The sequence below is a fragment of the Chrysoperla carnea genome, chromosome 1, assembly GCF_905475395.1.
Source record: "Chrysoperla carnea chromosome 1, inChrCarn1.1, whole genome shotgun sequence".
Taxonomy (NCBI): Eukaryota; Metazoa; Arthropoda; class Insecta; order Neuroptera; family Chrysopidae; genus Chrysoperla; species Chrysoperla carnea.
Genome location: NC_058337.1, coordinates 67,761,072 through 67,788,026, shown reverse-complemented (window position 1 = coordinate 67,788,026; position 26,955 = coordinate 67,761,072). Strand labels below are relative to the sequence as shown.

The 26,955-nt window shown below is 27.8% G+C and overlaps 1 protein-coding gene across 1 annotated transcript in view; it reads right to left on the bottom strand.

Annotated features, from left to right (window-relative positions):
* Positions 1-22,038, bottom strand: part of LOC123305295 — a 79,349-nt gene extending 57,311 nt beyond the window's left edge. The window contains exon 1 of the mRNA XM_044886978.1: positions 21,769-22,038. Coding sequence (XP_044742913.1) covers positions 21,769-21,876 — 108 coding nt within the window. The 5' untranslated portion in view covers positions 21,877-22,038. The remainder of the gene's footprint in view (positions 1-21,768) is intronic.
* Between the last annotated feature and the right edge of the window lie 4,917 nt (positions 22,039-26,955).

Genomic DNA, 26,955 nt, shown 5'->3' with positions numbered 1-26,955 from the left:
GTTTTAATGCAACATTTTTCTTAGCTGAAAAATTTTCTTTTACAGCTGTGATCAACGAATTGTCATTTATTTAACGATTGTTTTATTTGGAATAGCCAGTCAATCAAATGACTCTACTTCCACCCAAGACACAATCGTATAATGTGTTGGCTCAATAATGAAAATAATCTCCAATTTCATCATTGATCCTGTTGTTCAATGCGGAGTTCAATGCGGAGTACATGAAGATAAAAAACACTTGTTTTTTATGCTTCTTTAATTCATCGCTAGCCTTAAGTTTTGCCAACACCTTTAGCAATTCAATCATTCGATCACTTGACCGATAATTATTTTTTAACCATCATGAATGAGTGTACGTAGTACGTACCTATAGATGATAATATATATTTCAAAAAACTTTCTCTTACATACACACTGCTGAGTTTGTTTACAAAATAAAAATGTAGATATAAAATAAAAAAATCTCACTTTCAAAAAATTATCATCATCATGTGTGTGAAATATTTTTATTACAATATGTAACAAATAATAATAATGTATGTATCTTCTTTTATTGTTGTGGTTCTTGTTCTTTTAATTTTTACCTCTGTATAGAAATATTATTATTACATGATGACTAGCAACAGTACTGTATTTACCGGTAGGTCGAGGACGACCTGGAGGAGATCACATAAACTGTGTAAAATAGCAGTTTGGAAAATATGTCAGTCAAATAAGAGTGTAGAAGAGACTGGGGAAAAATGATACGTTTTAAGTAATATAGTTTACTAGCAGTTCCGACCAGGTGTTGCTGTGGCTAAGGTTCTTGTTATATTACATTGTAGTAAACTATTCAAGAGGAACAATAGAAGAACATCAGTCATGAAGATCGTAGCACGTGGCCGGCTATGCTAACACCAAAAATTGAAAAAATAAGAACAATGGAATTTCACTGTATTTCTTTTATTGAAAAATAAATTTAGGTTATACTTTAGCCTCAGAAACACGTGGTGGTTATGCTATTAAATTGTAGCTTATATGTAACGTTTGTATTTTTAACATAGCGCCATCTATTGAATTCTCACTTAATCCAGTCAACAGATTTCGCCATCTGTTAGAATCGTCTGGAGCTAACAGATAATTGTGACTGTCAAATAATAGACAAATAATTTGCAATACAATAATATTGCGACTATTAATTGAGATGTAAGCTATCCTATCTCTCAAGTTGGATCAAATTGCACACGGCGTCCAAATCAAATTTAAAATTGGTTTAGTAGCTTAGGAGTCCATCGCGGACAAACAACGTGATACGTAATTTATATATATATATAGATTTATCGATAGACGACTTCCACATGTTCAAATAATGATTTTGATATTTTTATATCAACCGATATTGAAGCAACTAATGACTGATACTCTAATTTATTCAAATAACATACGTCAGCAAAGTCGAAGACCTGTGTCTGTATATTGAAGTAGTATGAGTTTTTACTTCTGATTTGTGACGTATTATGTTATGTTTATTTGTTATTTTTAGTAGTTTGTGTCTTCTCTAATGGGTTGGTAGTCCTAACATGCACGAATATTATAATGGACCATAATGGTCGTGTAATTCAGTAGTAAAACAATTTAAATGGTATATATTTTTTTAAGTTTTACCTGAATGCAAAATTTTAATTCTAATTAAGCTGTTTTCTTAAATTTTGAATGTAGTTGAGTTGATGATTATTAAAATTTTATTCAGATGCGTAAGTTATATCTGAGATTGTAAAGTTTAGATTGATCACGTTTTAAGAAAGTCAAATTACTATTATTGTATTTCTGTAGGCAATTTTTATGTTCATGGAAATACAGCCTTTATATTGTTCATCGTTTCATGAGATTACCTAGTAGGTACTTCCATGATAATCATATTGAAATGTGTAGATTATATAAAAATATTTATTTATTCATCTTAAAATGACCCAACCAAAAACTTAGATATAGAATGGTCTTTTTGTTTCTTGATAAATCATTTAATTGTAACAATCAACACCAAATTAATTTTGAACGTTCTTATTTCTCGCTAGATTTAGCGATTGAAATTTTTAGGCGTGACAGGATAACCTAATAACAAAAATTTATGCACTTGGTATTGGTCATTCTGAATAAATGTTTTTTAATAAAAGTTTTCTTCAGCGATCCTTCAAGGAATAAAACATTCACTAAAAACCATTATTACGTCATGCCTAAAGCATTCTATGAATAAAGGAGTAGAACTAGGATTATTTTTTTTAAACATAAATATATTTTTTTCTGTTAATATAATGTATATGCTCCGATTTAGAGATTTTTTAGAATGGCTAACTCTCTAACGAGATAAATCAAAAATATTACGAAATCTATTAAAAATTAGAATGACCAAATCTAATTTCGAAATTCAGCCCATTAACCTGAATTTTCCTTTGTTTATGATTTTTCTTTTGCTTACAAACTAAATCCCTTTCTATTATATAGTTTTAACTTAAAAATATTTCTAAAAGGCGGAGAAAGGGTAATAATAAGTGGCAATAATAAGGGGTAAATAAAGGGTAATAATAAGGTAATAAGTGGGTAATAAGTCCATCAACTGAGTACAATAAAGATTTGGTAAAAAAATCTATAGATCTAAAAATATAACTTCGTTAAACATTTTAATCAAATAATTAAAGGCTATAACAAAATTTTACTTCTATTATTTTCGAAATAAAAACTACTTTCACTTTTTACCCGCAATATTGTCTATAATATAGGTATAACGCCATTATTTACAAATGAAAACATTTTCCAAATGTGACAGATTAGAAAGCATTACTTTTGATTATTCAGAAAAATAAAAATAACCATATGGGCATTATATTAAACAATAATAGAAAACAATTATTTTCGTTTTCTATAAATATATTATCATATATCATAAAGTTAAGTAGAGCAAAAAGTCGCGCCCTGAAGGTTAGAGATAGGTACTCTAACTGAAACAATTAATAACTAAAATATCGATATGAAGAAAGTCAGACGATTTTTATAAATTTACTTTCTATAATTCAGTAGTAAGTACCCTTTGTATACGCCTACATATAAAATACTAAATATTGATTGCGACTTTATAGTTACGGGATTTGAATATGACAACAATCTTAGGACACCAGTAGGTTAGTTTATTATTCAAATGATACAGGAAAGTTTTTGCTATGATTATAACTTGCTATGATTGTGAATACTATGTCAGTTCGTGTTATTAAAGATTGAGCGCGAATTTTATTACTTGTATCGATTAGTAAGTAATAATCTGATAAATATTATAATCGTGAAAGTTTGGATGGATGGATGTATGATGTTTGTTACTCAATCAAGCCAGAACGGCTGAACTGGATTAAATTTTGCATAGAGATAGATTAAAGTCTGGAATAGTACATAGGCTATATGCATTTTATTCCGGTAAATTGTTTGGTTTCCTTGAAATAGATTTGTTTAAATTTTTCATAGAGCAAAGGATCGACATGATTTTTTGCAAAGTTAGTGGTAGTTTAGACGCCAGAAAATGACAAGGGCTAATTATTATTCCGGAAAAATACACGATTCCTATAAGATAGTATAAGGAATCGTGTTAAAAAGTTTTGTAAAAGTTCTTGATAAAATTTTTTAGCGCATTTTTCTCAAAATGACTTGATTAATTTACGCAGTAACGATGAAAACTCTCAATATCTCTTTTAATCGCAGTTAACATCAACAATGGAATATAAATTCACCTTTCGAGATCATTTTATTATTAGTAAGAGATATTTATATACGAGGACCTTAAAAAACGTATAATCCTTAAAATTTTTGGTTATTTACATTTTCTAGTCAGATCAACAGCGTGATTAACATTATTTTACTATATAAACAAAGAATACATGTTAAAATACAAGCCTTTATTTAAATGAACGAAAATAGAAAATAATTTTACCACTTTGTTGCCTACTTATGACATTATTAATGCCCTCAGGTATAAAATATTCAAGAAATTGGTACAAGCACCGTTTTATTTTAACACGTTTTTATAACTCTAGGTATGTATATCTGTGTAACGGAATCTTTGAATGTAATTTTCATCCATTTCAAAACATTGGATTGAACTGAAACTTACCAATTTTCCGATAATAATTCATAACGATTTTATACAATTCTGGTGGAAGCGCAGATAATTTTCCTTAATATTAATAAATAATAGTTTAAATTGTAGCTAGCTGTACTAAAAACTACAAAATAAATAAAAGTTTAAAAAAACATGCTTTTGTAAGAACTAAAAAAAAGGAAAATTATGTCTTTGAGTTGAAAAAAAAATACTAAACATAGAGTAATTAAGAAAAAATCATTTTATTGTAAAAAAGGGTGTAACGCTTTTTTAGATATTGCTGTTTAACACACTCATATCAGTATGTTAAGGTGACATCTTACTAAAACACCACCCTGTAGACACAACGATAATTCAGGCAAAATATTTATTTCATACTTTTTAGCCTATTGTATTTTTTTAATTTATCAATCAGAATAAATTATAAACGGTTTCTTAGTGCTTCCACCGTATCTCTAGTGTATTTTACATGTTGAAAGTTACAGTTTTTTCATGAATATTTTTATAATTTACTAATCAAATTTTTGAGTAAAAATTTCAGGTTCATGGGAAATATATAGTAATCAAACAGATTCAAAATGACCACATACATATAGGAAGTATGCCAAATTACAAATCTTTTGAAAAGTAAGAGTTTAAGAAAAAAGATCGGTTCAAAATATTTATTTGGATTTTCTACCTTGTAATATTTCTAATATAGTGACGTATTTACATTCTTACCAATAATATATGAATTATGCTTCTCCCCTCAACATGGTAAATAAAATCAATTCTCCAACACGTATAACATAAATAACTCTTAAATTAACATGTGTTTATCATGAAACTTTTAACAATTAAAGAAAAAATTATATTAAAGAAAAAAAAAACAGCATTATTTTAAAATTGTTTACCATAAATGGTTATCCCAAACATAACTGGTTTTACTAATAATTAATGAAAAATATAAAATAAAAACAGAACTCATGTTGTAATATAAAATAATAAGATTAAGTATACAATCTGGATCAATGTCGATCAATTTTTGGATAATCATATGACACTGTGACAATTAAAACTGATTTAGCCATTAATATAATGTATACCTACCTAAATAAAGTTGTTTTTTTTCTGTCCAACTGCCTTTGCAATGTTAGTGACCCTTACTAAAATTAACATAATTTATTTTATAACAAGTGAAAACAGACAATCAGCCCACAGACGGACGGACGGACGGACGCATGGACGGATGGATGGATGGACGGATGGACGGACGCACAAGCAAAAATGGAATAATTAGATGATTCTATGTACACCTTTACCAAAATTTTTTCGTAGCATCAATATTTTTAAGCGTTTTAAACTTGGGACTAAACCTAATATCCTATGTGTATTTCATATATACATGGTATACAATTATTCTATGAATAAATACTATTTCTTTTCAAATTTTCTTAAAATCAACGTATTTTTCATTTACTGGGGCATAAGATTGCTTTATTAGGTGTAAAAATAGATATTGTAGTTAATATTCATGAAACAAAATTTTAAAACAGAAGTTGGAGAAGTGGGCGCCTTGTCTATTTATACATGGGTAGCAATTCCTGATTTGGTTAGTGATTGAGAAATTTTATGTATTTAACTCTCCAAAGAAAGCATATTGAAGTACAAATTCAACAAACCCGTGTAGTGCTTCATTTTTTATCTTCTATGTTTCATGAATATTAACAACAAAATATTTTGAAAATTCCCTGCATAAAAATAATAGAAACAAATTTAGATAAAGACTCTTTGTTTTCGAAATATACTAAAGTTTAAAAATACTTTGTACCAAAAATTTATCTGAAGTCTCTGACCATATGTTATTACAAATTTATTCTTATTTTTGAGAAAGATAGGTATTTCACAGTTTAAAAAAATTAATATTCCATTTTTATATTTTGGTTCAAAGCTTTATGATCGTATATCTTGAAAATGATTTCCCTCGAACATTATCGGACTTTTATGAATGAAAATCCACCTTCAGTATTAATGATACCTAAATTTTATATAGAAAAACATTTCTTCACGATAAAATAATAATAAATATTTTCTTCTATGATTTTTCCATTAATTATTCTGTAATTTCTCTACAACATTTTTTGTTCTGATAAATTTACCGAATCAATTTTTTCGGACGAAGCTGAAATACGGACGAAAAAAAAAAGAATGATTCTTACTCTTCATTTTAACATTTACTTCAAATGCTCCCTTAGAAAATCGAAAAGAAAAATTTAGAGAAAATTTTTTCTTACTGACTTTTCAATACGCTATTTTATGGCTCTGATTCATTGCATTAACTCACACAAATAATTAATTTTAATTTCTGATAGATAGATCCATAAAAATCTTTATTATTTCATTTTATTCGATAAATTAAGAGTATACAAAGATCCATGAAAATTAAGCCTAAATCCACCCTTTCTTCGATAAATTAAGAATACTATTATAATATTTTAACTGTAAGTGAAATTATAAAATGGAAAAGAATAAATCTAAAACAAAAAAAAAAAAAAAAAAAAAAAACTAATCCACCTGAAGCTATTAAGGTGTTGATTTCACAAATATATAATTTAATCTTCTTCAATCATAAAAAAAATACAATTCTGCAACATTTTAACTACTATATTTAAAAGTGAGTATATTTTGATTAAATAATTTCAACCTTTAGGCAAATATAATTTTTAATATCATATTTTTGTTTTATTAGTTATTTATTCAATCAATGAATTCAGTTCTTGTAACCTTGAATAAATTTTTTTTTCTAATTATGATTTAATTTATTTCAATTATATCAGACCAACCACCTACTTAAATATCTAATGAAAATTTTAATTACATTTTTTAGAGAAAAAAATTTGATTTAAATCTTTGATAAATGTTATTATTGCTTTGTTGAGGTGTGCCAAAACTATCGCATCAGAAGAGCAAACGAGGTGAAACAAAGGATAAGTTTCTGGGAAGAAAGTATCTTTATAGTTTTCGAATCCCGTGTAACTACTAACAAAGTTAATTAGGTATTAATTATAACATTATACAAAGGTAGAGATAATAATCATATTGAAAAAATAATTTTTGGCTTTTCTTCAATATTTTAAGCTTTCAGGAATTCTAACCAAATTTTCTGTTAAAAAGTAAGGTATGAATGTCCTGAAAAAGAAAGATTTGGGGTTAAGAGAAAAAACTTCATGTGTATTGTCAAATTTTGGATATATTTTTTGCTCATTTTTCATGAGCTGAATATACTTATTTTGTGAACACTCTAGAGGCCTTAGCTTTTGACTGTTCGTATTATATTCAGTACATGACAATATTCAAACTGTTTTTGGGAATTTTCAGAAAGGAGGAAGGGTAATTTACAGGAGATTCAAAACTTCAAACTTTTAAACGGTGAGTAATATAGGAAATCTTGAAGAACAAGACAAACTACTTCTGTTTGAGAGTTTGTTCAAGCCATCAATAACTCAATTGAAATATTCAATAGAATTCTGTTTTCCCTTTCGCATGCGGTATGTTGAAACTTACTTAATAAGGTTATGGATTACCAGTATTTTTCATGTCTTATTATACAGTTTTAAAAGCATTTATCAAGTTCATTTTACAGCGTGGATCATAAAGTACACACGGGCTAAAATTCTTCAAGCTAACTTCAAACATGTTCAATTTTTCAATTTTTAATTGTAGTTAAGCAGTTTTACGCTTCAAGTGCTCTCATATCCAGAAATTTTTCTACTTGGATTTTTAAGAACATAAATTGTAGCAGTTTTTTCCTAATGTAACTATCGCCTAATAAAAAGGAAAAAACCTTTCACAAACGGGGCGAAGTTCTTTAGTAGTCCTGCCTATATATGTTTGAAAAGCATACCAACCGAGAGGGAAAATAAAGAAAAACACTAAAATTGTAGTATTTTGCAAGTTTTTGAAAAATTCTTCTTAAATAGTCCCTTTTTTAAATATTTTTAGTTTTTGTCTTTTTATATAATATGATTTTTAATTTTTATGACACTGAATAATTTAAAATCGTAAATATAGTGTCTTTTGAATAAAGAAAAAACATCGGTGATAAATCGGCGGTTTTTTCATTCCAAAGTTTAATTTATATTAAACACATTTAACGGTCGATTAAATTCAGGTGTTCGATCAGTATATATAAACCTGCATAAAAAATTACCATTTTACCAAGAAGGCGAATGAAAAAAATGTTGAAGAGTATTTTAATAGGTTTTTTAAAAGAAATTAAGTATTTAAATTTGCAAGATGATGACAGTAATAAATAATTTACAATTATAGTTCGTTTTTATCGTTAAATATTCCTTATACTAATTAACTTTTAGAAGATTTAAATACAGGTTGGTTTACTAAAAAATCTGATCTTCATGGGAAGATTATTCACTGATCCAATTTTTATATATAAATGTGCAAACTTTCAATTTTCTAAATAGAACTTTTTATTGTATCCTACCACAAAAGTTAGGAATCTCTACTGGTGTTTGAATCTAATGACGTCCCAAGGTTTTATGGATGAGCAGAGAAGAATAAAGTGTCTAAATGTGAAATGTAGGAATTTACATGAGTACTCATCTTGAAGTGGTAGGATCAGAAACGAATGTATTCACTTCATATGCTGCTTCTGTTGGGAGGCCGTAAGTCCCACATTTATGCTTGGAATCAAAACATAAATGTCAGACTCGATACGTACTTTCGGCAAAAAATAAAGATAAATAGTATACATCGCACGGAGAAAAAGTTTAAGAGCCCTGAACTGCACACTATGATCATGCCGCGCTGTGCAGGAATCTTAAACTTTCTGCCTTTGTAGTGTAATATATATATGGCACACTTAGGGAGCAAATGTAATTTGTCTCGGGCGAGAAACATGAGATCTGTGCAGGAATCTCCAACTTTTTGCCTTTGTAGTGTAATATACTATTACGCAATAATCACAGTGAGGAATAGAATATGGCACACCTAGGGAGCAAAATAATTTGTCTCGGACGATAAACATGAGATCTGAGGCATTCTTTACTTGCTCTTGTGGTGTGTATGCTATTTTCTCTCTGACCGAGGCGGGAAGCGACAACTTCGTTTTGCACAGTGGGCAGATAGTTGACACTTTTTGCACGGAGGTGAGAAAAAGCATTTTTGTTTCACCGGTAAAAAAGTGTATTAATTTAAAAACAAACAAAAAAAGTTCGAAATTTCCTTGAAAATGCATTAAAACGCAAAGTTTTCCAAAATTCAAAGAAAAAAGCTCGAAAATTAATGACTTTTGATACTTGGAGTCGTCAACTCGTCAACTGCAGAACAGAACGTTAAAAAAATGTTTTTCTCGATATTTTAAATCCAGAAATGTGTACAAATCATAAAGTTTTTCTCATAATTGTGTACTTGATATTTGTGCTAGAACACTTTGTAAACGATATAAAATTTTGAATATTGAAGATGTCATTTGGATTTCACACCTTGGCATTATAATTTATGCAGTACATTATGGAGTATATTTTTAAATCACTAAATTTCACGCGAATAATAATTCAATCGTGGTTTCTTAAAAATTCTCTCTGATGAGATAATAAAATTAATAACAATTTATACTGTCATTTATATGATTTTATTTTATTTTTTTAACCTTGGAATTGTGTTCAAAGTAAAGAGGAATGAATGAATAATGTTTATGTTAAAAAAAAGAAAAAATTTAATTTAATTTTACAGTATAAATTATTTTATGCAAAAAGGTAATTTATTTTGTAACAATCTAGTAGAATTATATTTTAAGTAGAATGTTTCCTAGTTAAGTAAAAAAAATTTAAGAGCATATACGTATTTTTGAAATAATTTTATGATTTCAAATTAAAATATGTTCGCTAACACGTGGCTTTTCACAGAGAAATTAAGTTTTAAGAAAAAATCAAAATAGCATATTACAGACCTAAAGAGCAAAAGTAAAGAATGTTTCACATGTGAGACATCCTTTACTTGCTCCCGTGGTGTGTATACTACTTTTCCCACGACGGAGGCGGAGCGACAACTGCGTACGTTTTGCACAGTGGGCAGAAAGTTGACACTTTCTGCACGGAGTTTTTTCTACAGTTCAAAATTCGTATCTTTCTGTATGGAAACAGCATGAATTTTTTCTTAATCACAGGATATTTTCAATGGAAATTTTCCAAAAAGTTGATTTTTAATGTTTGTTATTTTGTATACTAAGAATTTCCTGTCGAAATGAAAATTTTTCTTGGAAAAATTTCTTGAATAGTTTAAAATAATATTCATTATAGATTTCTTGTTATGTTTTTTAAATAAACTGTGCCCGAGGCTTAGTTGAGCGGCTTACAATTATTGGTTTTTAACTGAAGCAAAGAAAAAGATCTTTTTAAATGACGCTTAATTCGAAAGATTTTTGTTTGGTGAGAAAGATTTATAGATGGATTCATCGTATATTTCATATTTCAGGTACCTCGGGTGACCCTCCTGAGCTGATTTTATATTTCATTTTAAGTCACTTCAGACCAAGAGTAAATTTTTGATTGACGGGATATGCAATAGATAAATTAATCCATATAACATCTAATTTTGTTAGCTTTATCTATTTATGAATGTGAGCAAATTTTTCAATTATTTCTTTATGTCATATTTATAGAAATACGAATATGAACATATCGGGCATGTTTGGTTAGTGATCGGGTATTTTTTAGCCGTCAATTAAACTAAGAAAATACACTTTTTCGAAATTTATGAATAATTAATATTACTTTTTGGCCCACATGTGCCGATTGCTTCTAGACTAATTTAAATTATTTATTATTTTTGAATAACGTGTGGTTTTTAAATGAAAATGAAAATTTAAATAACTTTAGATTTATATTTGGTGAAAGATAAATATTCTATTAAATTTAATATTTGAGATTATTAAGGTGTAAAATTTCATAATTTATATTATCATCAAATTTGAGTAATAATTTTTGTTTTTTACTTATAAAAAATTATATAAATTAAATATAATTTTTTTAAATATACAATTTTAGTCAATTATAATGCATCTAACTATTAAATTAGCATCTAATAACAAAATTTAATAAATCGTATATAGTAAGTTATTAATAGAAAATGAAAGTTTATACAAAAATTAGCTCTGCCAAAAAATCGGATTATTGAATAAATATTCAAATGGTCCGATATAAAACGGTGTGAAACTACGGAAAAATAAATTTACTTTTGTTTTTACTTTGAATAAACCTAACGAATAGCTCGATTCCAATGTATTCTTATTTCACCGGTATATTGTTACTTTTAATGAAAATGACAAAAATGATAAAGGTCCAATCGGCACAATAATCAGAATGTAAACGTTTTTTACTATGAGCGCTGGAATATCAAGATTCTTTATCTAAAACTATCCAAAATCACATTCCACAACCCATCAAATATTTTTGAAAAACACGTAAAAAAACTATAGTTTTACATACACAGTTTTGATCAGCAGGGCAAGATCAGCAAATCCAATTTCCGTAAGATTATTGCAAGGTCTTTTGTCTGCCATGTATGTTAAAAGAAAGTCATTGACAGCATAATATGCAGAAAAACAAGGATAGAATGATTTCTGTCTATGAAACTAAGTGTTGTATGTTTGTAACCACTTCCGTAGTAGCAAACGTCTATTCTCAATAACTTTTTTTTAGCATAAACGGCAAGCGAAATAAAATGTCAAATATCAAAATGCAATAATATCGAAGAGTTCTTTCTTCCATAAATCCAACACTCGAGTCACGGTTTTCTTTTCTTGGAAACTTATTCCACTTTCTCTAAATGGTGGACAAAAAGAATTATAGAAAGTTCGCTTGGTTTTGGGCTTACTAAATTAGCTTTTAAATTAAAAAAAAAAACAGACAACGTATTATTATGCCATGATTTGTTACCATAATTTTCCATTAACCACGTATTTGACACACCCATGCTCTCTCAACCTGGATTAGCTAAAACATATGCAGACACTCCATAAAAAAAATTTTACATTACACATATGTTATGTAAATTAAGTAAACAAACTTATAATAGTATACAAAACCAAAATAAATTTTTGCGACGAACTCACTAATTAAAAAAACAACATTTTTGAAATGTCACGGATTACATATGAAAGTGTTTGGTGTTAACTTTCTTTATAAAATAAATGAGTAACTCTTCTAAAAATTGAATTCACATTTGGTGATCATTCTATCGGTCAATAAACTAAAAATTGATGAGAAAAATATGTCTGATTCTGAAATATCCAGCAGCACTTAAAAATTATATTATTTCACTTTTTTGTATATTTTTGTTTTAACCAAAACCGGTTAAGTTTTTTTAGAAATGATCAAAGGTTCGATAATACCAATAACTGTACTCTTTTTTTGTAAGGATCGACTCTTACCATAGACTTATTATCAACTTAAAAAGTACGGTTTGGTTTAGAGAGTGATTACTCTAGACACTAGCAAGGATTCTATGGCTATGAAATGGTGGAACAGACATTTAGATCAATTCCAATGTTTAGCTTATTTTGAGGGGTACAAAACACCTTTAATCCGATTGACCAACACAACTCTGATATCTGATGATATTTTTCTAAATCGAACCGTTTTGGAGAAGATATCGCCCAAAATAAAAACAAAACGATTTTTTGCATGTTATTTTGAAGCAGTACATACCTTCGAATTAGATGATATTGCCTTGATAGCAACTACCAAATCAAATGAAAATGTTCACAAAAATAATTTTGTAAGATTGCTATACTTTTTGAACTTTCGATTCCTGTAATTTCCAAGCTTTAGCAGAGTTTTTATGATCCGCGAAGGGATAAAGTCGTGAGAGAGATCATTTCTAATTTTTTTCTCACATAGAATCAATTTTGAGAAAAAGTTTAATTTTTAGAATTTTCAAAAAAGGTAAAACTAAGTTTGTTTGTGCAACCTCCAAATGCTTCGTTGAAGGCTTATCGTTTTTGTGAGACTAAAGTTTCTTATAATATTTATTCAGTAAATAAATAATATGAGTCGTTAAAATTGCAGTGTTTCGAAAAATGGAAAGCCAAGTTTTCGATAAGTTAACCATTTCGCTTTTTTTACCTCCATTTTAGTAACACTGAGTTATTTTTCAGTTCTCGCCGAGGCAGAACTGATCAATGAGGCATAATAAATCAACATGAACTAGTGCGAGTTACTGTCTGTTCCAAAGTGAAGTATTTGAAAGTTTGGAGTCATCACCGAATATCTAGAGCTTCAACGATTAATTCTTCAAGAAGAGCGTCGAATTCTCTTCTCTAATGGTTTGGAACCCTAAAAGCAATCGAATTTTATATTTTTATTTCGTTTTTTAATTTTGTAACTTCAAAAACTTGTTTCAAAATATTTATTTCATGAACAAGACAGCTAAATACAATTTTGTTTGTAGGCAACAAGGATAAATATAAATTTTTGAATTAAATTTATATTATACACAGTTTAAGAACAATTTTATGTGGGCAGTTATTGTGCAAGAATTGGTCGCCTGATAATACACGGTGTGTGCGGAGTTTAGTTTGCTTTTTAAAGTAGGCTGTGCAAAAATGCAATAACTAGCTTTTTGAAAGAGAATATAATATATACCTGTACTAAAACTGTTTTAAAACTGTTGTCGTCTCTCCAACGCAAAATTCGTGGTTTTTTTTTGTTCAGGTTTTTTAAATAGTTTTATTTTTATGTAATTTCCAAATATGGTTGGCAATTCAGAGAACTTTTTCATTTGTGTGAATCTTATAAATTTATTTAATACCAAGCTGGGTGTTATTTATTAATGATAATTATAATGTAATTAATAAATTGATACCTTTCAAGGTTAGAGTTATTTTTAACATTTTGAAAATGGCTTTTAGTCTGGTTTTCCTGGAAATTCAAGTATTATTGCTTCAAGAAATCTGAATGAATAATTATATTGTTGCATTGCTATCAATAGTACAGTGGATATAAAAAACATTTTGCTACTCATGCAACCAATATTCGCCAAAATTCAACTTCAATTTTTTAAGAGAATATCACGAGCAATTTTGTTATATGCCCAATCATGCAGTTCTTGTAAACGGCGTTTTTTTATTGAAATTTTTTATTAATATATTTTATTAAAATTGCATAAATTAGTGAAATCGGTTAATAATAAAGTTAATAAGCCGGAAAGTACCATTAAATATGGAAAAGTGGTGGAACAGCTCCGATAAATGAAAAAATGAGGGTAGTTTTCCCATCCACAAAGCACTTCAAATAGTACCAGTGATTAAAAAAAAATTTTACCTCGGAATTAATCTCTTTAGGGTTTTCGAGGTCACTGATAATGAATTAGAGGTTAAAAAGCAACTGGATATGGTTGCACCCTCATTAAAATCATCCATAGAAGTAATAGAGGAAAAAAATTTATTAAATTCAAAATTTCACCTCGCTAATCGTCTTTTTGGAGTTTTCGGAGTCGCTGTTCTCGAATCTGAGGTCAAAAACTGAGGATGGTTGCAACTCTATTAAAACAAGTGACAATGATAAAAAATGTTAGAAAATACTAAATTTCACCTCAAAAATTAATTGTAACCACATTAAAATCACCCCATAAGTAACAGGAGAAAAAAAATTGTTTAGATTTTTTAAATCATTTTCACTTCTGGTGGTAGTTTTAATGGGCAAAACCATCTTTAGCTACCTGCGACCCTAAAAGTCCCCGAGAGACAATGTCCGGGGTGAAATTTTGAACTAAATTTTTTTAAATCTCTATTACTTCTTGGGATAATTTTAATAGGGTTGCAACAGTCTTCAGTTGCCTTTAGCATCGGATTCATGAACAACCTCGAAAATCTCCCAGAGATCATTTTCGGTGTGATATTTTGAATTTTTAAATATTTTTTTATCACTGTTATTGTTTGGAAAGCTTTGGGGGTGGAAAAACTACCCTCATTTTCTTATTTTTCATAGTAATGCGGAGGTTAGTGTGGCTGAATGTTCCCGAAAGTCTAAAGAACACATACAAACAAAAATATTTGAAATTGGAGATATTCCACCACTTTTCCACATTTTCCGGCTTATTATGTGTACTATAACGTTATAAATTGCCACAATCATCAAGATTTTTCTGTGGTCGGAAGTCATCACGTGTTTTACTCAATGTTTTGTTTCTTTTGAATGTATATAACAAATACAGCCCAAACACTATTAATTTAAAAAAAAATCCTGGTTATGATTATTATGTATTTCTTGTGTGAAAAGAATTTTTAACTAGAAATTGATTATTAATAAAAAATAGACTATCGTATTAGATTGAAAAACGGTTGTTACAGTGGATTGGTCATCATCAATAATTTAATTTTGAATTTTGCAACTGATATATCTTAGAATTGAATTATCTGCTTTTGGAATTGAGATTGATAATAATCGATCCTCTAATAAATGTTCAAAAAATTCACATGTTTAATGTATGAATTTCTCCACTAATCCTATAATCATTCCTATATGCTTTGAAAATAATTATGTCTAAATCAGGAAAATGTAAGAAAATAGCTATGCATTATACGCAAAATTCCCATAAACTTAATCATTGAATTATTTCTATGTTAAAGTGTTAAAAGAAGAAATATTTCGTATTGGAGAGTAGGGAATATATTTATATCCTGTTACTTCGTACACAAAATAAGATATGTAGAATATACATTCAGAAAATTTGCATACTTTTTCAGAATATCTGAATATTTTTCAGATTATAAAAGAGTTGAATATTTTTCTTCAAAAAACCACCCATGTTTATTGAAGGTTACGTACCTCTCTTTACATGAATATTTTAACTAAATTATTACTCATATCCCAAAAATGTAGAGATAACAGGTTGCTGTTGTTGTTTTTAAGAAAGTACCGGCCCATAATTGTATGTGGTTAGCATCAAAGATAACATGAGTTTAATTTATCTAAATTATTTATCTTATTTTATAGAATTATAAATCATCTCACGTTTATTGTATTAAAATCCTTACATATATAATGCATGTAAATTGTAAAGGTCTGTTTTGATTTCTTTTAAATGGTTTTATTGAGGGAAAGCAACCATAGAAAAAATTAATAGTCAGAATTCAGAGGGTGCTTTCTTAGAACTTCTTCAGTGTGTTTATTCAAATTCTAGGAGTGGAAGTTTAACAAACATAAATAACCTAGTTTTTAATTCAATATTATATGAATAAGTTCGAGTTAACAGTGTATGCTAGTAAGTTTTTTGTAATTTTCCTTCACAAGCTCCAGACATATGTAAAAAAAGGTTCTATCAAAAAGTCGAATGTAGACATATAATTTTCCAATAACATATCTTTCCCAATCCTCATTACAAATGTCATGAGCATTATTTTATATTTTTTACAAGCTTTTATTTAGTTTGGATGACAATGCATGGTAAGGTTGTGGTGCTTTGATTTTCCCATCGCTTCCACCATATTTTATATATATATATATATATATATATATATATATATACATTTTTTTAGATTTAAATTAAAAATTTTAATTAAAAATACTTTTTAAGGGACATGCTTTTATTGTACTATAAAGTAGGAAATAATTTTATCTATGAGTTACACATCCTCGATTATTTTTAAAAGCTTGAGGTGCTTAATATCAAGAATGAATCGAAAAATAATTGGGCATGTGGAGTAAATGAGGCGTTCCGATTCATTTTTTTTATATTTTAAATTTGATCGCCTCAAGCTTTTACAAAGAGTCAGTTATGAGTGACTCATAGATAAAATGAGTTTCTACTTTTTAGTACAATAAAAGCTTGTCACTTAAAAAGTATTTTTTATTAAAATATCTTTTACACATAAAAGCGATGTGCAAATGTAAAAGTAATCTTAGCACAGTGTAAATCGCTCTAATGTTTATAATTGCTCTAGGTATATTATTGAACAAGTACATCCTTAATGAAAATATATAGAAAATTATCACAATGTAATTTACAATATTATAAGACCGGCTTGGTAGCCGAGCTTGTTAAGGCGTCTTAACTTGCTTTGACTACTGGCTGGGAGGTTGCGGATTTGATTCCAGGCAGCGGCAGTGTGAACAAAAATGTAAAAAGGTAAATTGATCACATTGGCGTCGCTTGGATAAGAACGAGGTAACCGACTCCAACCATAATGGTAGGGGTGGCTTCTGTTAAAGTCGTGTTCTGAGGAACGGAGGTGCAACTCCATTATTATTATTTAATTTAGCTTATATATTAAATAATCTTGGAGATTCTGATGGAAGAGGTCGACGAGATGCAAGTTGCGATTATTGGTACTTTGTAAAAGTAACGCAAACCACTCATATTTGAATATAATAATAAAATACTATATTATCTTAAAATGACCATAATTTTAAAATTCTAAAATAGCTTTCTAAAAATTCTAATAATCTTTTATATAATTTATTGCCTGTTGCCATATGGCAACTTTAGACTTATATGTGTAAAACAATTTGGATTATATTGCTTTATTTGTACTCGTTAATCTTGCGGTGTCTGAAATAGTTGACTTTTTGGAAAATCATTGTTAAATTGAAGCAAAGGAAATATTCATTGAACCATAAACTGTTGTTGAATCTACAGGCAAAAACTCTGCGAAAAGATTGGAGAAAAATGAAGAAAATTTCGAAAAATGAAAGAAAAAGCACTTACTTTCTAGATAGCAATGCTTAAAAATTCCTAAAAACTAATGCTTAACAATGAATGGAATTTCATAATATACTCAAAAATGATTTAACAAAAACTATTTAGTTCCTAATGGTCTAACTATTTGTTTCTTTTCGAGAACATAAATGATTATTTCGATATGAATTTTTTTTAAACAGTTTTTTTGAAAATACACAATCATATTTCCGACTAGCATCTACATTGTAAGTAGTACATCTAGATGCATAAATTGCTTAACTAGACATGCACTTATATTTACAACGGGATATTTCGTACAGAATGAAATGAATACATTTAAATTAATAATTAAAGGTGGAAAAGTACTATGTTTCCTATGTATTAAGTTAAAACAGACTTCAAATAAAACTTTTAACAAAATATCAACAACAATTTGAAAAGTACCTTTTGAAACTTTAACTATAATATCATTTTTATTGCGTGATTTCAATGAGCGTGTAAGAAACGAACCACTATTATCATTTTTCTAAGTTCATTATTTCTATTTGAAATAACCTTAAAAGTTATATTAAGTAGTTTATATATAGAGTTTTTTAATAGTTAATAATTTTCTAGCATCACGTACAGACAATAAAGAATTTATCGAGTGCAAAATTTTTAGAAAAAAATAAGCAGTAGTTATCTTAACTACTAATGTGTGTATAAAAATGTTCATATTCTACAATAGTTGGCGTCATATGAATCATGGTCATTTGATGTGTGTTATAAAGAGTGTAGGATACCCATATTCGTAGCTTATCCAAGGTTTTGTGTTTGTTTAGTAAGTGTCGTCATACACGCCACCCCCATCATTTTTAAGTCAGTTATAATAAGTTTTGTATGAAATTCGAAATACTTATATTTAAATGATGACAGATTTGTTTGCTGCAAACACAAGTAAAAAAGGCTTACAAGCACGTAGAGATTATATTTTTGTGAGACTAATTTTTAAAAAAATGTCGAAATATCCATTATCAAATATTTTCATAAATGTAAATTTTATACTTTGTAGTGTGCATAATCGTACAGTTGAAACTGGTTAACTAGCTGGGAATAAATTAATAAAGTAGTCATCATTGCCTTAAGTAGCATCATAGTCAATCTTAGATAGCCACAGTCGTGTATAATTAAACTAATTTCGACCCTCACGAGTAAACAGTGATGTTTAAGAAAAAATGTTTTAAACAAAAGTTGTTTATTATTACTCTATGTTTTTGTTGTTTACTTTTAATCATGCATACGATATTTATTTACATCGTGGTATCTTCGATTATCATTGATATTTTTAATATGATGCATATACAGCGTAAACTAAATTGAGAAATATCTTGTCTAGTAATCTTAATTAAAGAGAATTGAAAAAAATAAAAGTTGTTTATACATATTTTTATAAGAAATATTTTTTACATTAAAATTTTTTTCTATCTCTAACAGTAAGATGGGACCAACGGACCAAGGACCCAATTGACCTATGTAGCCCAGTTACGAACTCGACCTCACTTTTTATGGCCTAAGAACGCTATAAAAATTTCAGCTTGATATATCTTTTTGTTGATGAGTTATCGTGCTTACGGGCAGATAGGCAGATAGACACCTTTACCATAATTTTGTTCGTATAGCATCAATATTTTTAAACTTGGGACTAAAATTAGTACACCTCGATATATTTCATATTTACATGGTATAATAAAATGTCGTTAACTAAGATACCCGTATTTTCGCGAAAACATGCACCTTCAACTTTTTTAGCTCAATTTTGTCGACTAAAAATTTGAACAAACCGAAATTTTATATATTCCGTCTCTGAGATTTTAAAGATCAAATTTTGAAACACACTCACTTTCAAAAATAGATTTAAAAATCTAAAACGGAGGTTTGGGTTTGTGGTGATATATTGCTGCGACTCTCAAGGCTGATTTTTATTGAATCTATCCCACTAAAACTAGATTAGAAAAGAACAAATGGACGACAAGCCTGTGTCACTAAGAAAACAAATTTAATCAAATACAAGTTATTTGAATAGACACTTGTTTTATAAAACGGTACAGAAAACTGAAAGATTTCATTATATCCTATGCTTAATAAAAATTAAAAAGAACAATTCAATAAAATTTAAAGATGCCGTTATTTAGTTTAATTCTCATGACGTATATTTTTATCGAAATTATTTATTTTTACAATTTTTCGATCAAAATACCGATTAAGATTTATCATTTAATTTATAAAATAACCACATGCTACATAACCAGATCCATACGTATTGACTTATCCTCTAAGATAATTTTATATTAACTTACTGTTACTAATTTTATTAGCCGTGACAATACATAATAAATTACCTTACATGATTGGAAATTTCCTTCAAGGTTTTAAAAAATATTTAGGAAACGTGATTTATATTAATAGTGGATTGGTAAAACATTACGGTTTATTTAATCAATCCAAAGTTTGATATTATTTTTTTGTAACTTTGATACAATTAGCATGTATCTAAAAATTAACACTTATATGTTAATTAAATTTTAGTTACTAAAGTTAGTTTGGGCAAGCGAGATGTAAAAATGAAATTAAAGTTACAAGAGGTCATATTTTTAAGCGATTGCTGGTTTGTATGTCTTTTTTTTCTGGCATTGTTTGCCCACAACAGTAGTCGGTTTTCATGCGATATATTCTACGGCACAGAATGTAGCAGGGACATATAGTTCTATCTATTTTCGAAAGACTTCAAACGAAAAGATATTTTCAAAAACAGAAATTTTTATGACATGCTCTGAACCTAAAAAGTGACTTTAAGTTTAGGAACATTCAAAATTGTAGATAAGAATTCAAACATTGATACCGAAATCTATCAATGATAGACTTCGGGTTCCATCAATGATAGACTTCAGGTCTCGTTAGGTTTTTAAGTCCTTTAGTTGTTACGTTTACTTATAATTTGACAGCAAGGTACAATGCGATGATTGCTAGATTTATTTTTAATAAAAATAGGGATGAGTTTCTTAAATATGAGTAGGTTTTCCCTTATTAAAATATTCTATTGGAGTATCATAATACCGGGAGCGCAGTTCAATGTGTGAAACTTATTCTTTTGTAATAAAACTGAATGTAACCATAGCTTCCACCAGAATATAACAATAATTGCTTATAATGTTCAAAAATTAAATAGTAAGAGATTTAATGGTTTATGTTGCGCTTTAAATTCTGTAAACGTTATTTTTTAATTAAAGATAATTGAAAAAATACACTCGAACCCGGACTTCTTGGATTCATGTCAAGCGCCCTACTAATAAGGCCATTCGAGTTCTAGACACAGAGTAAAAATAAGAAAAAATAAAAATTGAATTAGTTAGAAAAATTGCACTCTGTGTCTAGAACTCGAATGGCCTAATTGGTAGGGCGCTTGACTTGAATCCAAGAAGTCCGGACTCGAGTCTCGGTTCGAGTGTTTTTTTTCAATTCTCTTTAATTAAGATTACTAGACAAGATATTTGTCAATATTTAGTTTACGCTGTGTGTATCATATTAAAAATCATCAATTATAATCGAGAGACCATGATGTAAATAAATATCGTACACATGATTAAAAGTAAACAAGAACAAAAAGTTATTATTTTTCTAATCTCTAATATTAGGTAAGGAAAACTCATTTAATTGGTGATTAAATAATAAAAAATCAAGAAGAAAATTAAAAGAAATAGATTTTCGGTTATCGGGATCTAAATAAATTGTTTATATAATAATTCAGTAGTACCTAAACGAATATTCATTAGGTGAAAAATAATACGTCTGATCAAAATTTTGATATTAATATAATCGGAATGTAATCTATATCAAAATAATATTAATATTTTCCAAGGTATTACACCAACCACCTTAAGTCAACAATATTATACTCAAAATTGTAAGAAGTTAAGTAATATATTTACACATACCTGCATAAAATTTATAATTAATAACAAATAAAATAAACTTTTAAACATTATAAAAACACCATTTTTAGAATTTAAACACAAAAAATTCGATAACATTGTTCGTAACATTTTCGTATAAAATATATCTGAAATATTTTTTAACAACAAAGTAAAAACAAAACAATTAAAATGCGCGGTAAAATTTATAATAATAACATATTTAATTCAAAACTGGCAGCAATCAAAAAGTCACTTTTGTTGTCACTTTTAAAACTAGAATATTCGAGATCTTATTTTGTTAAATATTTTGGTTTTTTTGTTTTTACATAGTTAATTTATTTACAAAATGTAAACACATTACACACAAGAGCACCGTTATATTACGAATCGTAGAGATTTTGATATGCTTCACAAATAAAAAATTCGAATGCACTTTTTAAGTAAGGTTTTGTTTAACTTGAGTCACTTTGTTGAAATGAAAGTATTAAATGGTTGTTGTGTAGTTTGATCTCACTCTCTGGTTGGATAGTATCATGCATGGTACATAAAAAAACGCGAAGAAACTTTACTACTTCCAGTTATATGAACACGGTGGAATATATTGTGTAGATTTTCCATAATGAAATGGATATTTTCTTATATTTCCAAGATCAGGTTCTAGATTGAGAAATTTTATGCCATTTTGCACCGATTGAAAAATGGAATTTACAATTTAAAAAAAAAAAATGTTGTTAACAATTTTCTTAGTGCATGTAATATTTATTACAGATTTTTTGTTCCATTACTTATACTTGGCAAGAACCTTCAAGATGTATCGAAAATATCAAAATACGTTGCTTTTTTTACATTCTAAATGGTAAGCTAATACCTAAGTATTATATTCGTTGCGTGCGAAATCGAACTAAGCGCCGCACGCTGGAACATTCATTAATTCTATATCTTTCCATTTGAGTCTTTACTCTTCATACAATGATTTCATCTTTCATTTAATAAAAAATTGACTATATTTTTATGTAAGGTTTTTTAGGCAATAATAAATAAATTATGAAATAAATAATTTTTAATATACTGGTAATAAAAAATTACCAGTATATTAAAAAAAATTCGTAGCGAAGGAGCTGCGTTAGCTTAGCAAATTCCCACAGAAATTGAAAAAATTTTCTAAAAATCGAATATTGCATTTATTTTTCAAAAACTAAGCGCCTAGAGAAAAAATCACACTAGTACTTTATTGCTTAAAACTGATTTAAAATACAAAATATTTTTTATTTTGAAAAAATTCAAAATTTTGTACTTTGCAAATCCCCCCACCCCTTGTTCATCGGTCGATTTGTTTCATTAACGAACTTGACTTTCAAATACCAAAACCCTTCTTGATACCAAATTTTATTTAAATCCGACTTAATTTGGGTCCGATTTTTCAGACACATAATAGATACATATGTATATACATACATACATAAATATCTATATAAAAAATTTAAACGATGGTCATTTTTGACATCTAGTAGAACAATGAACATTTGAAGAATTTTTTCCAAAATTCCACCATCAGTACAAAAGCAATAGCTTCATTTCCTTCGGGAATTCGTTAAATGGCTAAGATTTTTGAATAGAAAATACAATAATTTGTCCACTTTTTATTGAATTAAGTATACTACACCTGTAGACACCTGAACATAGTTTTATTCTAAATAATACCATATTATACAAATTGCACCTTTATAATAGTATTCGCTAAGGTTTAAAATTGGATACAAGAGCTTCGTTTGATTCATTTACTTTTTTATGTAATTTCTATGAATATTCTTTATTAAAATATTGATGTCTCTTATTATTTTATTATAACACCAAATATATTATCTTTGTTCAAATAATGAATTGGTATATACCTCTATACACACCTCTACTACTCTGCCGTTTTCGGAGTTGGAATTTAAAATAAACGTTTTCGATTTGAAGATTGCTAATAATGTTCATTGCTATATAATTTTTTATATGTGGTATTAAAAAATGTTTTTACAATCAATTCGCAGGGAAATAAAGTTCACCAATAACGCGATTCCTTTAAAATAAGAAAAAAATTATTTATTTTCAAACTCCTGACACATGGATTAGACATAGTTAAGAATTATGAAAAAGCTTCATTGAAGTTGTTCTATCTGTTTCGTAAACAAGACGTAACACTTAAAATGGCAGCTTCAAAAACTTGTTTACAAACATAACACTCTATTGTCAGAAGGTAGAAGCTACCTGGTTTAACAATTGAAACCTGTGTCACGTAGGTTTAATTTCAAAATTTCAGTACGCAAGAGCATGTCCTTGATTAAGTGTGTCAGTAAAATATAAATACTATTTTCCATCGTATAAAACTTATTTTCCATCGATTATATTTTCAAATTTTTAGAAGTAGCATGTTGTCTACAAAAATTCATGAAAAATTTAACAGCATTGTTTTCTCGCATTCGTTTAAAATAATGTACCATGGAACATAATGTCGTCAAATCCTTTTCGAATAAAAAAAAGAACTAATAAAATTTAAATAGAACATGTTATGTGCAGGTTTAAAGTTAAAGCGCTTTAACGATGGTAAACCTTAAATCCAAAACATAAAATTTACTCCCACATACATATATTCATATCTCAGGAGGGAATTCGGAAATTCCTTATAGCTTGGTTTCATAATAGAAAATATTCTCAAAAAAAAAAAAAAAAAATGTTTTGAAATTGAAACTATGAAAGAAAGAAATAAAATATTTTTAAAGTTCGCTGAAAATAATGCTTTAAAATTTTAAACATAAAGTTTTTCCATTAAGAGCAACTTATCATACTATTAGTTAGAAAAATTTATCATATCAGGGAATTAATTGTGATATAACTTTTTACTTTTAAAGGCATGTAATATGATGTTTTAAGAAAAAATTGTGTAACATACTACATAGAAGTTGTATGAGTAATTCAAACCAGATAATATATCGGTAACCATTACATCAAACAAGTCCCTTTTGCAGATCCATCTATGATGAGTTTTCTGCGTCACTCTATAAGAGAAAATCTGGTTTAAGTATTGACTAAATAAAAAAATTTTTTGTTGTTGTTAAAGTATATCAAATCAAATCATTTTCACGATATAATACTTAAAAATATAAAAGTTTTTCTGGAAAATGAGCGAATTCTTGACAACAGTTTCATAAATTTTTATTAGTGAATCAATTTATGACGCATGGCAGATTTTTATTTATTATTTTCCTAGTACGATAATATGGCGCCACCATCGATTTATATTGTGAGTGAGCAACCCTCTCTCGTACAAATCATCATCCCTGTTGTAAGAAAATGATGTGTATTTTGTTCAGCCACCCCGTTGTATAATATAACCGTATTCATGCGCCAGTACAATTTGTGATATCTATTTGATTAAACGTGCTGTTACCATTTTTCTTCCCTGTCTGTATTTTACAAAAATTAAAAATTATTTTTCATTTCTTGGAATTAACCAACGTTCTATCAAAATTTCACGACAAATTTTTCTATTCAAATTTTTTTTCCTTTTTGGATTAATTGGTGTGATTGTAATTTTTGGTATATATTTTCAATTGTTAAACAACAGGCGAGGTTTAACGACGTGTTGAGGAGTTCGTTCATAAGTTCACTTTTTCCACACGGAGGTCAATAAACTATATATAGTCGTTTTACCTAAAGCGGTAAGTTTTACCTAAAGTTTTTAAGTATTTTCATCAAAATGAAACTTTTAATTATTAAAAATATTATTTTTAATATTCATTTGGTGCACATGGTTTGTCAAAAAACTTGATTAAAACATTTTTTTCTTTCTAAGTAATAGATTACTGATAAAAATAAATTAGAAAAATTATTCAATAATTAATTTTTTTTTGAATTTAGAACACTATATTGTATATTGTATATTGTAGGCAATGTGCATCACATATATGCAACAGTTTTTACATATAAAGAAAATTGTAATTTTTTCGTTTTATTTTTGTATAGAAGATGACATTGTTTTAAACTTTTTGTCATAGTATATATATTTTCACGTACAATAAAAGGGCGACTACAGGTCTATCTACAACCACAAAACTCTTTGGATCAATAATCGGCCACCCACACTCGCGTTCTCCTAATATGTTATATGTACATACTATACAATGTTAAAATACAGACAATGTTCACTTCTGTGATATAGTATTTCATCTCTTTAGAGTAGTATTAGTAGTATTTTCTATAGAATTTTTCCTCAGTTGTAGTATTTCCTTACTTTAATTACAGTTTGTAAAATAAGGTATTAAAATTTTATTTTCAATTGGTCTTAAAAATCTGTGTTATTATTTTAACTTAAAAAGTTTTATAATTATGAGAAAATTAAGTAAAAGCAATTTTTTATTAGAATTAACTTTACTGTATGTTTTATTGGCTATGCAATTGCGTGACGTTCATGTAAAACAAGTTGCATATCAGGTCATAAAGTTTCATAAATTAGTAAGCTTTTATATGGATTAAAGAAACAACAAATAACAAATCAAACTTTTATGATTAAGTTTCGTAATTTTACAAGCAAATTTTACAATTATTATTGCAATAATATTATATACATATAATCAAAGTTGCAAGTTATTTGTGACCGGTTTTATTTATTTATATGACTAGATGGATTTATTTTTTTTTACTGCCAAATGATTAGTTTTTGTAAAATCTTGCAAAATATTTTAAAATTTATTAAATCCTTTATATTTACTGTCGGGATATAGGAATTAGAAATACTGTTTAAGTACAGGGTAAAGCAATTATTTTTTTAAAGTTAATTCGAATATTCTGATTAATATCAAAATATTTTTTTTGGTAAAATCTATTTAATAACCAGAAATTATCGTTGCTTTTAGTTTTTTTAAGATATTTCAACAATTGGCTAAAAGAGCACTAATTTAACTTTTCGTTTATTAAATAGACATATTCTGTTTTAATCTCATGATTTATGATGTAATAAATACTATTTCTCCTCATAAAGCGATTTTATAGAATGTTTTTTGACCATTAATGTTTTTTGCTAGTCAAAAGACGCTTACAATAAATATGGCAAAATAATATATCTTTGATGCAAGAAATTTGTTTTCCTAGAGATCGATTATTCTTTTCGTAGCAGGATGTCGATCTATATATTTTAATTTTAGGAGTCCTATAGTTATAATGAAA